Here is a 16,080-nt window from a genome sequence, read left to right as displayed (position 1 = left end):
TCGTTTGACAGGGAAATGAAAAAGTCAGAACTGATGAACATACTAAAACAGCAAAAATCATGAAATACCATTCACGACGTAGGCCAAATTGCAGGAGAAGACTGTCAGTGTGTTGTGCCTTCCATACAATTCAATGTCATTTCCATACAATACGATTACTACGGAATCGAGAGAAATCATATGTTGCAGACAGAAATAATATTTTGAAGTTAAAACACATCCACTTTGGAGTGCATGACACACTGGGCAATATCACTCCCACAAAATGGAACAATATTGACCAACAAATGTGGCACATCTTGGTACAGACATAGCATCGAGAAGCTGCACTGGAACAAAGTGTGGAAGAGTCGATAATTAGATTAGAGGACGAGAGCAGCAGCAGTGGACATAGTGACAAGTGAAATAGGAAATGTAGATGTAGATGATGATGACATTATCTTTGAAGACAATGAAGTCTACCTGTTAAAGTACTGAAGTATCCTAACCTCTGGGCTGTCGTCGCCACCTTCGTCGACTACAGCCAGCGCACCGCTACGTGACAGAAACACGCCACCTTTGTATCTCTTGCCGGCACGCAGTCTAGAACCGCGAGACCGCTACGGTCGCAGGTTCGAATCCTGCCTCGGGCATGGATGTGTGTGATGTCCTTAGGTTAGTTAGGTTTAACTAGTTCTAAGTTCTAGGGGACTAATGACCTCAGCAGTTGAGTCCCATAGTGCTCAGAGCCATTTGAACCATTTTTTTCTTGCCGGCACGAAGCGCGCTCCCATCTTCCCCTTTCTCCGTGCAGACACGCCTCCAGAGGACGCAAATCCACTTGACTTATGAACAGTAGTATGGAAGATTGCAGTGAGGAACATTACATCGAAGTAGCAAGATGCTACCAAGTACCATTAATATTCAGAGACTTTTATACAGACTTAAATCAACATTTAAGACTATTTGTTACAATCAAGAACATTACTATCATTTGTATATAACACAGCTTCACTGAAGTGCCTACGGCGTACAGAGCTGTGTGTAACTCAAGTACTTAAGCGAGCATAGTGTAAATAATCGCGTTGATCTGTAACCCTCTGGAGATGTCTACTTGCATTTACTGGCCAATTTGGCCAAAACAACAATCTTTACTTTATCTCGACATGTATTTCCAACCGTTTTCTTCTTAATTTCGAAGTGAGTGTGATTCGATCCCGCGAGTTTATTAGCGCTTTCTCACACTTCCGTGGTGCTGCATGGCAACGGCTCTTCAATTTTCTGGTGAGATATTCGCTGCCGGGCGACTGACATCGCGTAACAACAAAGAGCCATGTAGTGATATTGGCAACATAGCCACCAACTGTCACAGGCTGTCTTTTAGCTCCATGACTATAATGTACAAAAATAACGTAAAATTTCTTAAATTCATGAACGGTCATTATCTATATCGTGTGTCGCTAATGCCATTACTTCGACCACTGCCATCGCTCATGGTGAGGCAGGCGAAACTAAAGGCTACATCCGTCCTCTACTGCCTCGGCTCACTGAGAAGACACAGGTACGACGCTTTGCACAGTGGAAGAGGCTACGCAGGGGGACCCAACAGTGCCGGCAGGGCTCCCGCTGGTGTACAGGTGGAGCGAGCAGACCAGCTCGCCAGCTGACGAATGACAGCTTGTTCGAATCGGACTATGCATACAGCGAACCACTTAGGATCGATTGACCCTAGGCTGTACCTTGAACAAACCCTTCCACAGAATACTTACTGACAATGAATCCACAGAAATTCTTTTTTGAGCAAGATTTGAATTAGCAGCAGATACCAGCATTTAACGTTTATTATTTAATCGTATAAAATACTACTATAAATTTTCCGATTTAATGAATTGATGACGTTAAAAGCTGTTCTCCTTTTTGTCGATATTAACTTGTATTTTGTTGTGATTTATAATATTTACCATACCTTTAAATACATATAAAAAAACTCTTATTACAGTAACAGCTACTTTGCTTCTACGTTGTCGCATTTCACCTACAACAACCACCACGGCAGTTCTCTATACAATATTGCGGTATGATAGCATGTACAAACGACGTGTTGGAGTTGTTTTCCATTGGTAGCGGCATAGTTAATATGACAAAGAAAACTATTTTTAGAAAAATACATATTTACGTTCTTAAATACATCTGTTTATTTAACTTTTGAATTTCTGGTATGGCTTCACGAGTCATTAATCTTTAGGTCGGATGATACGGGTCTTAAGACATTGTAGTGTCAATTGCCCAACTACCCTAACAGTGCATTTTTAATATTTTCTTACCCAATTCCTACTAAGAAAATACAAATCGATCTTTTATCTGTGTTAATCCAGAGTGTCTTCTCTACATTAATGAACCTTTCGCATCTTTCAACTTTTCTTTTCTCATCAGCGTCTGTTTGTTTTTAACTTCAGCTAGACAATAGTCTATAATCTCTCTCTCTCTCTCTCTCTCTCTCTCTCTCTCTCTCTCTCTCTCTCTCTCTCTCTGTCTTGGTACCGTTGCTTGAAGTTAGATTTATGGACAAAATGATTTGCTCTCATTGTTGTAATATTTCCATTAATAGAGTAAAGCAGTGCTATTTGTCACCGTTGTTACTGCAGAATCGATACAATGTGAAATTATTGTTATTGTATATATGTCAATTTATGTTTGGATAAAATTAGGTAAACTGCCGACTTCCTGTTTTCATTTGGAATCATAGAACCGCCATTGATCACACTACTAATGTGTTTAAATAAAATAAATTCTGGCATCCCATGCAAATGGGGAGCACTTGCAGCGAGTAAGTCTGATATGGTCCACCAACAGTAGGAAAAAATACAACAGTCATACAATTAAATCCTAACTGATATATTTAAAAATTTATCTCTTTTCCATTTATTTTGAATAAAAAATGCTTTTAATTACGAAATATTAGAGTGGCGACCAATGTTCATGACATTGTTGTAGTTACAAATGAATTAGGCACAAACAGCGATATGAAAATATTTTTCTACAAGTATCGTATTTTTATTTCAAGTAAATGTAGAAACGAGTGTTATACAAATACTATCTTTCAATGGAAACGGCAAGCCAAGAGTAATGTTAAAATTAAGAGATGCTGAATATGAGCAGAAATGACGTATCTCGCTGGACACTAAAACAAGTCGGAGATTTTCTCTTTTCCCTCAGTACGTTGGTTTCTGCACGGAGCTGATTACTTTTAGTTAATTCCTTTCCAAATTTATCCACATTCAGCAACTAGTTACGTTTATGAGGCAAAATTTCAATTAAGCAGCAATGATTTTATTAAAGCATCTAATGGCGGACGAAATGCGTATCAAGCTCTTCAAAGCAGAGTGCTGTTAAACAGTTTTTATTCAAGCAAGCAGCCATCACAGTTAAAGCCAAAATGGCTTACTGTTCTTGAAATTAACTGTTTAACCTATTCCAGTACTTTAATTATTTTTGTGTGAATTTTTGACGTAGTAACTGAACGTAATTGACACTCACCAGTCAGAATTTACTGCTGTTGATCATGTCAAAGAAATATTTTCCAAATTAGAGACGTTAATTTTTGCTATGTCGATGGTATCGAACTGCATAAATCATATTTCGAATGTGCGATAACGATTAACAACTTCTCAAGCCTATGCTGATGCTGAACTTGCAACTAAAACGGAAAATATTGCCAGAGACGAGGAAAGAACAACTAAACACCGTCAAAAACTAGAAGATGAAATGGCATAGTAGTCTGAACAAATTACCAACATCGTGAAGGGAAAATTTACGTAGTTCAGGGAGGAGACTGACAAATGTCTTGGTAAAATAATTAACAGAAGATAAACCAACATTGAAAAGGACTAGGATGCCAAAATGGGCAACCAGAATGAAAAGATGGTTTGTCAAAAATTCCGTCACGCCAGAAACCAAAGAGGAGTGGGATTTAACAGACTGAGAGATTACAATGGCAATGTAACACATAACCAAATTTATGCAGGAAACCGAAACAGAGAGCTCATATGCAAGCTGCAAATTAAATAATATGTACTACAACCAGGATCTAGCTCACAGTCAAGCCCCAGCCTTGTGTGGTGTGGCCGCTGTTCCTGTGCTGGCCAACACATTTATGGAGGAAAACTTTATCGTACACAGACAATTTGGTCTATTTATATTTGATAAGAAAACTGCCCACCCTCTCACGTTTATCTGCTCCTACACTGGAATACTGCTTCGCTCTTGGAGCAACGTGCAAAAACATTAGATTTGTCAGCGGATTTATGCAAGGTGGGCCATAAAGGCAACTGAACTATGTGCAACATATGAGGAATTTGAATAGTCTTTCCCCACAAATACTGGTTGCAGAACTCCTCCGCAAAGAGGTATTTGAGGGAAGACGCTACAATGCAGACATGTCCGAAGGAACAGACTTCATACATATAAAAAATATATGCGCCTCTACAGCAAACAATGTTACCTTTAGTGTTTGACCTCTTGCGAGATTCAGGTGAGGCTGCGAGCAATGAGGATAATGGACAGGGCACACTACGTATGTAGTGTGTGGCGTACGGGAATTAGGGTTGGATAGGAAGTGTTCTCGGGTTTTCTAAGTGGTTAAGGCAACCGCTCACGATAACCGGGGAATCCAGGTTCCAGTCCCGGTCCGGCACAAATTTCCACTTGTCACCACTGGATTTATTTCAGCCCCTGATTGCAGCTGATGGAATTCGTCGAGTGGCAGGGAAGTCTAAGAAAATACTTTGAACAATACGTGAACGAAACCAAGTATTGGGGTGAATCAGTAACAAACTGAGACATAATTCACTCACTCAAAGCTAAATTGCGTATGTATGTGCCAAATAAATCGATAAATACAACAGAGAATGACCATGATGGACTCATGTTAGTATTAGATAATATTGATCTAATACTTCAATATGGGTGTGTCGACCACCCTGATAACAGACACTGACAGCAACGGCATAAGATATGATATTCATCTTCTATGAACACGACAGCATCCAGCAACCAACAGGTCAAGATACAGTAAGTAAGGATGACCATAATGGAGGTTCTCCCTGAGCAAAAGAGGCAGAATCCGGAATATTAAGACTGACCAGAACGTGCCCCACAGACACAATCAAAGAGGACACCAAAATCATGATGGAGGCAGGACTTGACACGCATGACGCATTAAGTGTTGAGCATCAAGACTGTGCCAAGAAACTGAGCATGAGGTACAATCTGCCATCGAAACAACAGTGACTAGATTACTAGTTTTTGTTATCTTGCACAGTTAAATGCCATCTCAGTGAGTACTTGTGATAGGATCTGAGAGCTCTGACACTTCCTGTAAGTGGGTCTAATTTTATGGGAGTGGTCTGCCACAGATCGAAAGCTGTCAAGATGCAGGCCTTACTGAAATCGATTTCCAGAAAATGATGTTGGAACACATGTGCCTTGTGGTCGGTGGTCTCACAGCTGGATGTACCCCTAATTGGCATGGACATATGGAGCAAGAGGGAGACAGTAACTGACCTCTTTGCTGGTCAGCTACGAATGAAAGCAGGTCGCAAGACTTAACCACTGCTTTAGCTGGTACTGAAGCAGGCCGTGGGAAATAATGTCTGGAAGTAATGATTAGATGTGTAGCTGAGCTTGTAGGTGATGGCCAATCAAAACACCACAGTGGCCCCAATGTGCACAATGCTATTATCGAGACGGCTGAAGAACCAGCCTGTCTTGATGTCATACGGAAATATGAATTAAAACCAGTCCTACAACACCTTGAAACTGTATTCTAAGACCACCCTGAGTTGGTCGATATGTATGACTGTCGATATCTGTCTGCATGAAATATATTGCCACCTCTTGTATAGTGTTCTCTGGGCCAAGAGATCAGTGGTCACCAAGAAAATCCGAAAAATGCTCGACAGGGTCATATAGAACCTTCCAAGACCCCATATAGCAGTCTGTTACTCGCAGTTTCTAAGTAAGGTGGTAATGTTCGTTTTGTACTACATGCCAGAGCCATTAACACAAATAGGCCAGACAATCTACCACCGGAAATCCAGAGTTTGTATGGAGTGATGTATTTTAACAGTATTGATTTCAGATTATCATACTGGCAAATTCTACTGGTGAAAGAGTCACGAAAGTACACTACATATCTGTTTGCAGGTCGCAGTGTTCAGTTTACAGTGTTGCCATTTGGAGTCAATGTAAGCTCTGGAATATTCATCCCAGCTCTTGACTTAGCACTGGCACGAGAATTGTTAGATCAAGTCATTCTATTTGTAGATGACTTGCTCATTGCTACCTCCAACTGATCTGAACAAATTTTTAAAGAATGTTCTCCAAAAATTCAGGAAAGATTTAGTATTACACTCTTGGATCATATAATCACTCCCGAAGGTATTAAGGGTGAAGGAAGCAAAACTGAGTGCAGTAAAGAACTTTCATAGCCTCAGATCCCAAAAGCAGCTTAAATTGTGCCTTGGACTAGTATCCTTCTATCACAGTTTATGTCAAAGCAGTTATTATTCAGCATAGTGTTCTCTCACATGCTTAAAAAACACGCCCAATGGCACTGGTGCAAGAGGCGTCAAAGATACTCTGATGCAAAGCTTTTATATTAGCCTGACATGAGTGACGATTTTTATTCTTCAGTTGATGGGTCAAGCACTGGCTTAGGAGTATGTCTGTTTCAAATCCAGAAGATAGATGAAAGACTGTTTGTATTTTTGGCTTTGCAAGCAGGTTTTTCATAAAATCTGAACGATCTTTACTGCAGAGCTTGAAGCCCTGACTGTTGTGCATATATTTATACACTTTCATTGTTACTTGCTCGAAAACCACATGAATGTTTACCAGACATCTAGCTCTTGGTAAACTGCAACAATTTGTTACATGCCAGGGTAGCGAGATGGTAGTTAGTATTGCAAACCTATGGCTTCAAAATAATGTTGTGACCAATGCCTTGTCACACCTACCAGAAGGCTTAGATTTGATTTCTATGTATCATGACCAATAAAGCGACACCATTGTAGGTTTGATGAAAAACGACTTAAATCGTATATACTTTTGAACTTATGTAGGAACATAGGTACAATGCAATAAACTGATGTATGGTGACAAGAAATCAAAGAAGAGCTAGTAGAGACTCCCACCAAACAGTTAACAAAGCACTATAAGATACATAATGAATACAATGGAGTATTGTTTTATTGAAGACGCCCAGAATTAAATGCAGACGAAGTCCAATACACGTTAATTTGGTGCACAAATCATATATTGGTGAGGTAGGATGTACCAAAAATCTTGGAAAGTAGGTACTGCAATTTTATAGAAATGTACAAGAAACTACAAAAACTACCAGAGACTCGTTTGGTTCGCCACGCGTACAACCCAACAGAGAACGCAAATATGTGGGCATAACGCCCCAAAGTGATATGGAAAGGAACGAACACATAGGACTGTAGTAGGAAAAGCGAGTGGTCGACTTAGGTTTATTGGCAGAATTTTAGGAAAATGTGGTTCATACATAAAGGAGCACGCGTATAGAACAACAGCGCTACCCATCGTTGTGTACCGCTCGGGATCTCCATCATGTCAGGTTAAAGGAGGACGTTGAAGAAATTCCGAGGTGGACTGCTAGATTTGTTACCGGTAGGCTCAACCAACAAGAAAGTATTACGGAGATGTTTCGGTAACTCAAATGGAAATCCCTGGAAGGAAGGTCACGTTGTTTTCAAGAAATGCTGTTGAGAGAATTTAGGGAACTGGCATTTGAAGCTGACTGCAGAACGCTTCTACTGCCTCCAACGTACATTTCGCGTAAGTATGACAATGATAAGATATGAGAAGTTGGGGCTAGTAGGAAGGCATAGCGAACTCGTTTTCCACTCGCTCTATGAGGGAGTGGAACAGGAAAGGAAATGACCAGCAGTGATGCAGGCTACCGTCCGCCAGCACCGTGCCGAGTACGTAGATGCAGATGTAGATGTAGATTTAGAACAAAGGTACTAAGCCGATAAAAATGAATAAAGCGTCCAAAGAAGAAAAAAATCATGTGCAAAGAGAAAACAAGTAACTAAAATCCTAATAGCGAGGATACATACCAATGCAATCAATGAAGAACCTGAACACGTAATAAATCCTATTTCAAATATTGTTTTGTTGATTTCGAGAGCGATATAACGGTGGCTAGTAGCGGAATTGCAAAACAACTCATTTACAGTAAATCTGATGCGTTTTTCAAATGTTCTCTTCAATCTATATTTGAAAATTATCACACCAACGAAATTTGCACGAACTAGTTACGTATTTGTAAGTATAAGTATACATGTCTATAGTATAAGTGCGTTAAGAATCTATCCGAAAAGTCAAATGGTTCAAATGGCTCTGAGCACTATGGGACTTAACATCTGAGGTCATCAGTCCCCTAGAACATTTTTTTTTTTTTTTTTTTTTTGGTCATCAGTCTACTGACTGGTTTGATGCGGCCCGCCACGAATTCCTTTCCTGTGCTAACCTCATCATCTCAGAGTAGCACTTGCAACCTACGTCCTCAATTATTTGCTTGACGTTTTCCAATCTCTGTCTTCCTCTACAGTTTTTGCCCTCTACAGCTCCCTTTAGTACCATGGAAGTCATTCCCTCATGTCTTAGCAGATGTCCTATCATCCTGTCCCTTCTGCTTATTAGTGTTTTCCACATATTCCTTTCCTCTCCGATTCTGCGTAGAACCTCCTCATTCCTTACCTTATCAGTCCACCTAATTTTCAACATTCGTCTATAGCACCACATCTCAAATGCTTCAATTCTGTTCCGTTCCGGTTTCCCACAGGCCATGTTTCACTACCATACAATGCTGTACTCCAGACGTACATCATCAGAAATTTCTTCCTCAAATTAAGGCTGGTATTTGATAGAGTCTGCTTTTGATGCCCTCCTTGCTCCGTCCGTCATTGGTTATTTTACTGCCTAGGTAGCAGAATTCCTTAACTTCATTGACTTCGTGACCATAACTCCTGATGCTAAGTTTCTCGCCGTTCTCAATTCTACTACCTCTCATTACCTTCGTCTTTCTCCGATTTACTCTCAAACCATACAGTGTACTCATTAGACTGTTCATTCCGTTCAGCAGATCATTTAATTCACCTTGTATTTTAATTCCACTCCTGAACTTTTCTTTTATTTCCATCATTGCTTCCTCGATGTACAGATTGAAGAGTAGGGGCGAAAGGCTACAGCCTTGTCTTACACCCTTCTTAAAACGAGCACTTCGTTCTTGATCGTCCACTCTTATTATTCCCTCTTGGTTGTTGTACGTATTGTATATGACCCGTCTCTCCCTATAGCTTACCCCTACTTTTTTCAGAATCTCGAACAGCTTGCACCATTTTATATTGTCGAACGCTTTTTCCAGGTCGACAAATCCTATGAAAGTGTCTTGATTTTTCTTTAGCCTTGCTTCCATAATTAGCCGTAACGTCAGAATTGCCTCTCTCGTCCCTTTACTTTTCCTAAAGCCAAACTGATCGTCACCTAGCGCATTCTCAATTTTCTTTTCCATTCTTCTGTATATTATTCTTGTAAGCAGCTTCGATGCATGAGCTTTTAAGCTGATTGTGTGATAATTCTCGCACTTGTCAGCTCTTGCCGTCTTCGGAATTGTGTGGATGATGTTTTCCGGAAGTATATCGCCAGACTCATATATTCTACACACCAACGTGAATAGTCGTTTTGTTGCCACTTCCCCCAATGATTTTAGAAATTCTGATGGAATGTTATCTATCCCTTCTGCCTTATTTGACCGTAAGTCCTCCAAAGCTCTTTTAAATTCCGATTCTAATACTGGATCCCCTATCTCTTCTAAATCGACTCCTGTTTCTTCTTCTATCACATAAGACAAATCTTCACCCTCATAGAGGCTTTCAATGTATTCTTTCCACCTATCTGCTCTCTCCTCTGCATTTAACAGTGGAATTCCCGTTGCACTCTTAATGTTACCACCGTTGCTTTTAATGTCACCAAAGGTTGTTTTGACTTTCCTGTATGCTGAGTCTGTCCTTCCGACAATCATATCTTTTTCGATGTCTTCACATTTTTCCTGCAGCCATTTCGTCTTAGCTTCCCTGCACTTCCTATTTATTTCATTGCTCAGCGACTTGTATTTCTGTATTCCTGATTTTCCCGGAACATGTTTGTACTTCCTCCTTTCATCAATCAACTGAAGTACTTCTTCTGTTACCCATGGTTTCTTCGTAGCTACCTTCTTTGTACCATGTTTTCCTTCCCAACTTCTGTGATGGCCCTTTTTAGAGATGTCCATTCCTCTTCAATTGTACTGCCTACTGCGCTATTCCTTATTGCTGTATCTATAGCGTTAGAGAACTTCAAACGTATCTCGTCATTACTTAGTACTTCCGTATCCCACTTCTTTGCGTATTGATTCTTCCTGACTAATGTCTTGAACTTCAGCCTACTCTTCATCACTACTATATTGTGATCTGGGTCTATATCTGCTCCTGGGTACTCCTTACAATCCAGTATCTGATTTCGGAATCTCTGTCTGACCATGATGTAATCTGATTGAAATCTTCCCGTATCTCTCGGCCTTTTCCAAGTATACCTCCTCCTCTTGTGATTCTTGAACAGGGTATTCGCTATTACTAGCTGAAACTTGTTACAGAACTCAATTAGTCTTTCTCCTCTTTCATTCCTAGTCCCAAGCCCATATTCTCCTGTAACCTTTTCTTCTAGTCCTTCCCCTACAACTGCATTCCAGTCGCCCATGACAGATTTTCGTCCCTCTTTAGATACTGCATTACCCTTTCAATATCCTCATACACTTTCTCTATCTGTTCATCTTCAGCTTGCGACGTCGGCATGTATACCTGAACTATCGTTGTCGGTCTTGGTCTACTGTCGATTCTGATTAGAACAACCCGGTCACTGAACTGTTCACAGTAACACACCCTCTGCCCTACCTTCCTATTCATAACGAATCCTACACCTGTTATACCATTTTCTGCTGCTGTTGATATTACCCGATACTCATCTGACCAGGAATCCTTGTCTTCCTTCACTTCATTGACCCCTACTATATCTAGATTGAGCCTTTGCATTTCCCTTTTCAGATTTTCTAGTTTACCTACCACATTCAAGCTTCTGACATTCCACGCCCCGACTCGTAGAACGTTATCCTTTCGTTGATTATTCAATCTTTTTCTCATGGTAACCTCCCCCTTGGCAGTCCCCTCCCGGAGATCCGAATGGGGGACTATTCCGGAATCTTTTGCCAATGGAGAGATCATCATGACACTTCTTGAATTACAGGCCACATGTCCTGTGGATACACGTTACGTGTCTTTAATGCAGTGGTTTCCATTGCCTTCTGCATCCTCATGTCGTTGATCATTGCTGATTCTTCCGCCTTTAGGGGCAATTTCCCACCCCTAGGACAAGAGAGTGCCCTGAACCTCTATCCGCTCCTCCGCCCTCTTTGACAAGGCCGTTGGCAGAATGAGGCTGACTTCTTATGCCGGAAGTCTTCGGCCGCCAATGCTGATTATTTATCAAAGTTTAGACAGTGGCGGGGATCGAACCCGGGACCGAAAATGTTTTCATTATGAATCAAAGACGCTACCCCTAGACCACGGCTAGAACTTAGAACAGATAAACCTAACTAACCTAAGGACATCACACACATCCATGCCCGAGGCAGGATTCGAGCCTGCGACCGTAGTAGTCGCGCGGTTCCCGGGCTGAAGCGCCTAGAACCTCTCGGCCACCGCGGCCGGTTCCGAAGAGTCGCCAGGAGCATTGCAGATGTTTGAAATTTCATATGACGCAGAATGTCAATAGAGAGTCCTGTTTGCTTCCCATTACAAACAAAAGTTTTTAAATCGGAATTTTGCGTGGCCATTCAGAAGAGTGCTCCCAAATTATATTTAGATATCTTTATATTACGTATAGAACATAAAGCGCTACCCGTTAAACTGTATCAGAGTTAAGTATCACGTTATAACATGCTTTTAATAAAAGTCGTTGTTTATTTCTTACTGTGTTGCTACTTTTGTGTTAGAATGTCACCCTGTCAAACAAATGTTTAATTAGCAAGCAAGCAGTCGCCCACCTTTGAGGAATTATAGCAAGGAAACACTTTTCTGCTACCGTGGATGTTTGGGCTGATAATTCAGCAGCATTCAGTTACTACATTGACAGCACTTATATCAACACCACTATCAGCCGACTTGTGGAACCGATACGATGTGAAACTATCATTACTGCACGCAAGTTAATTCACATATAAACAAAATATGGCAAATTACTGATTTCCTGTTCGTATTTTTAGTCATTGAACCAGCTATTGGTGACATTACATCGATGTTAATAAAATATATTCTAGTATGCCATGCAAACTGAGGGGGATTGCAGAGAGTAACAAGTCTGATACGGTCCACCAGCAGTAAGCAAAAAGCACAAAAGTTATAGCATTACATCATCTAACTGAAATACGAGGGTTGGAACTTTGATAGCGGCAACTATTTATTTACAGCTCGTACGAAATAGATACGTGTTTCAAAGTTTTACTGACCTTCAAAGTAGTCACCAGCATTGTGTATAACCCGTTGCCAGCGATACTCTAGGCAGTGCCAGTTCTATTGACAGTTCGAGCGGCGCGGTCTATTGCCCGACGAATTTGTAGCAGCTCTGAAGCGAATGCTGTGAAGTGTTTCCTTCAGTTTAGAAATCGAGTTGAACTCACGAGGGCTTAAGTCAGGGGAGAGCAGTGGGTGGTATAGCACTTAGCAGCCCCATCAGTCAAACAAATCAGTAACGTGCTTGAGCATTGTCCTGCAAAATGATGGAATCATCACTTCTGTCTCTATGCTGTTCATTTTTTGAATACAACCTACGACCAGCCGGACAATAGACCGCACCGCTCGAACTGTCAACACAACTGGCACTGCTAAGAGTATCCCACGACATCTTCATTGCTAGCGCCGCGCAGAGTGGCCGTGAGGTTTAGGGCGTCATGTCACGGACTGCGCGGCCCCTCCCACCGCAGGTTCGAGTCCTCCCTCGGGCATGGGTGTGTGTGTTGTTCTTAGCATAAGTTAGTTTAAGTAGTGTGTAAGTCTAGGGACCGATGAACTAAGCAGTTTGTTCCCTTAAGAATTCACACACATTTGAACATTTCCACATCGCTGGCAACGGGTTATACACAATGCTGGTGACTATTTCGAAGATCAGTCATCATCATCATCATCTTGGACAGTCTCCAGCCACTGACTGGGTCTGTCGCGAACACAAGCCTCTCCATCGTGTTCTGTCTTTCCACCATTCCCCCTCTTCCACCTTCGTCCAGTTCTCTCCTCGTCACACATTCCTTCACTCCCTTCACCCATCTATCTCTTGGTCTTCCTCTGGGCCTCTTCCCCTCCAGTTGCAGATCAAACATCCTCTTTGGAATTCTTCCCTCATCCATTCTCTTCATGTGTCCATACCACTGCAGTCTTGATTTTTCTATCCTGTCCTGTACTGGTTCCTCCTTTAGTCTTTCCCTCACATACACATTTCGCAATCTGTCTCCCATAAGTCCAACCCCTCGTGCAAGTCGTGGGAGATGGGCAACGGCACAAAGTAGGGGACTGCCTATAGGGGCGATGTACAGCGGGGACTTCGTGTGCCCCAGGACCGCTACGGTAGCTGAGAAGGCCCTATGGGAACCCTGAAACGTGACGGCTAACGGGGCTCTGGTGAAGCTGCGAAAGGCCTAGCAAGCCAGTAGTGGATAAATCAACTGCTTTTAAAAAGGGAACATGCCTCGGATCACGGAACGGATTCGAAGATCAGTAAAACTTCGAAAAACGTATCGATTTTGTACGAGCTGCAAATAAATAGTTGCCACTATTAAACTTCGAACCCTCGTATTTAAAAATATATACATCTATCCATTCATTTTTACAAAAGGTGTTATTATGGAATATTAGAACATCTTATACGTTTCTCGCAGAATTTCAGCTACTGAAGTTATCAGAAAATGGTAGTCCACAGCTTCAGGATCTCAAGAATCCGTGTCTGACAACAGAAAATAAAGAATTTTATGAGTCCTGGTTGGGGTGAAGAGAACTATGGAATAAATTTGTTGGCACGGAAATGAATCTTAGTTCCAACTCACGAAGTTCAGATGGTTCAAATGGCTCTGAGCACTATGGGACTTAACTTCTGAGGTCATCAGTCCCCTAGAACTTAGAACTACTTAAACCTAACTAACCTAAGGACATCACACACATCCATGCCCGAGGCAGAATTCGAACCTGCGCCCGTAGCAGCAGCGCGGTTCCGGACTGAAACGGGTTTCAGAGTTGACTTGAAATGAGTGATCCACTAAAAAATTCCAGAATGCTCCCTCAGAAAATAAATACGTCTGTGCCTTTTACGACTGTAAGAGGTCGGGCACTACAGTGTTAAAAGTAAGACTTTTTTAATTTAAATATTTGTTGTGCGGACCGCTCTGTGGTGGACCCTAGACAGCCCGCAGTGTGGAGACGGCCCTGTACTGTGAATCAAAATAGAGGACGCGTAGAGGAGTGCGGTAGAGTGACGACTGGAAGGATGCGACGGCGCGCTGCCCACTCACCGTTCTGTGTCGGCCTGTACTGCTCGTCGTACAGGTGCCAGACGCGGGCGTGCGCCTTGATCACCGTGTGGGTGGACAGGTAGTCGCCGATGCCGGAGGCGTTCTGTGAGGGAGCCATGCCTATGGCCGCGTACGCATTGGAGAAGTAGGCCGGTTCGTTGAACGTGGTCCACCACTTCACCTATAGAAAGAGTCACTGTCACTAAAGTAAAAAAAAAAAAAAATACTGTCGCTCTAAGAGTATCCGAGACTCACCCTGTCTCCGAAGTTTTCAAACAGTATCCTGGCGTACTCCACAAAGTAGTCGGCCATCAGTTGGTTGGGCCAGCCTCCGAGGTACTGCAGCGCTTGAGGCAGGTCCCAGTGGTACATCGTTACCTGCACAATGCGACACACCACACAATCAGATCTCTCTGTATCCTGGTAACAACTGTGCTGTATATACATACAGGATGTAATGTACGGATCAAAATAACAGTAAAATGTTAATTAAAAGTTTTGTCTGAAACTGCTTTATTTCCTTGTTACGGCGCATACTGTCATTTGTGGTAGGCATTACATCATGGGACAATACAGGCTTTTGGCGTGTGGTGTTCACCTCTCAGAGAGCTCGTGTATGGTGTAGCAATTGAGAATGTAACACAACTATAGCAGCGAACTGAAAATAGCTGTGCAACCGTGCAGACTGAAATTAATGGAGCCTCTAGCATACCAAGAGCGGAAATAAGTCGAGCACTTCACTGTCTTCGTCTACATGGACATCATTTTGTTTATGTACTCGGGTAAATGTACAGTACCTAGTTGTGTTGAATTTCAGGTTCCTTCATGCCCTTGCTTTCGAATTAATTTTCTTTTGCTTTTATGATCCCTACTCTATTGCGTGACTCTGAAATGAAGCAATTTCAGACAAAATTTTATTAAACGTTTCACTCTTATTTTGATGCGTTACACCCACACTCTGTGTCTACAATTACTTTTGCGTCGCCTTATATATGTATGTATTCAACGAGCCCCATTTATCTTGACCACCCTAAATAACTGTTGGTCAAGATGCAAATTACAAAGTGTTTCAAGCAAATGTTCTTTAGCCGTCAGGGGGACATCAATCAGCATGATTGCCTTCGTCGAAATTTTGTTTTTTACAAAGATATGAACAGCGGCATGACTTTTTTAAATGGCAGCCTGTATTTTTTATTCGGTAATTCATTTCCTCTCCTAAAGAACTATTCAAAAATGTATGACAGTGTACCATTCACTCAAACACAACGTTATTAATTACATAACACAACAATGACTTTGGAGACCGATATCACAAACTCGTCCACTTCCTGGAATTGTCAGGAAACAAATGAAAATCAAGTAAAAACATAACACAAAATTGACTTTGACTCTCCTGTACCACTGTCCAGGAGTAGAACATTCAA

General features: G+C 41.6%; 1 protein-coding gene across 1 annotated transcript in view; it reads right to left on the bottom strand.

Annotated features, from left to right (window-relative positions):
* Nucleotides 1–16,080, bottom strand: part of LOC124805026 (myrosinase 1-like) — a 172,147-nt gene that overhangs the window by 41,499 nt on the left and 114,568 nt on the right. Inside the window, exons 4-5 of the mRNA XM_047265436.1 lie at nt 14,912–15,034; nt 14,657–14,837 (exon numbers count right to left, since the gene is read on the bottom strand). Of these exons, the coding sequence (XP_047121392.1) occupies nt 14,657–14,837; nt 14,912–15,034 (304 nt within the window). The remainder of the gene's footprint in view (nt 1–14,656; nt 14,838–14,911; nt 15,035–16,080) is intronic.

Source organism: Schistocerca piceifrons, chromosome 7 (assembly GCF_021461385.2).
Source record: "Schistocerca piceifrons isolate TAMUIC-IGC-003096 chromosome 7, iqSchPice1.1, whole genome shotgun sequence".
Taxonomy (NCBI): Eukaryota; Metazoa; Arthropoda; class Insecta; order Orthoptera; family Acrididae; genus Schistocerca; species Schistocerca piceifrons.
This window is presented reverse-complemented; position numbering and strand designations above follow the sequence as displayed.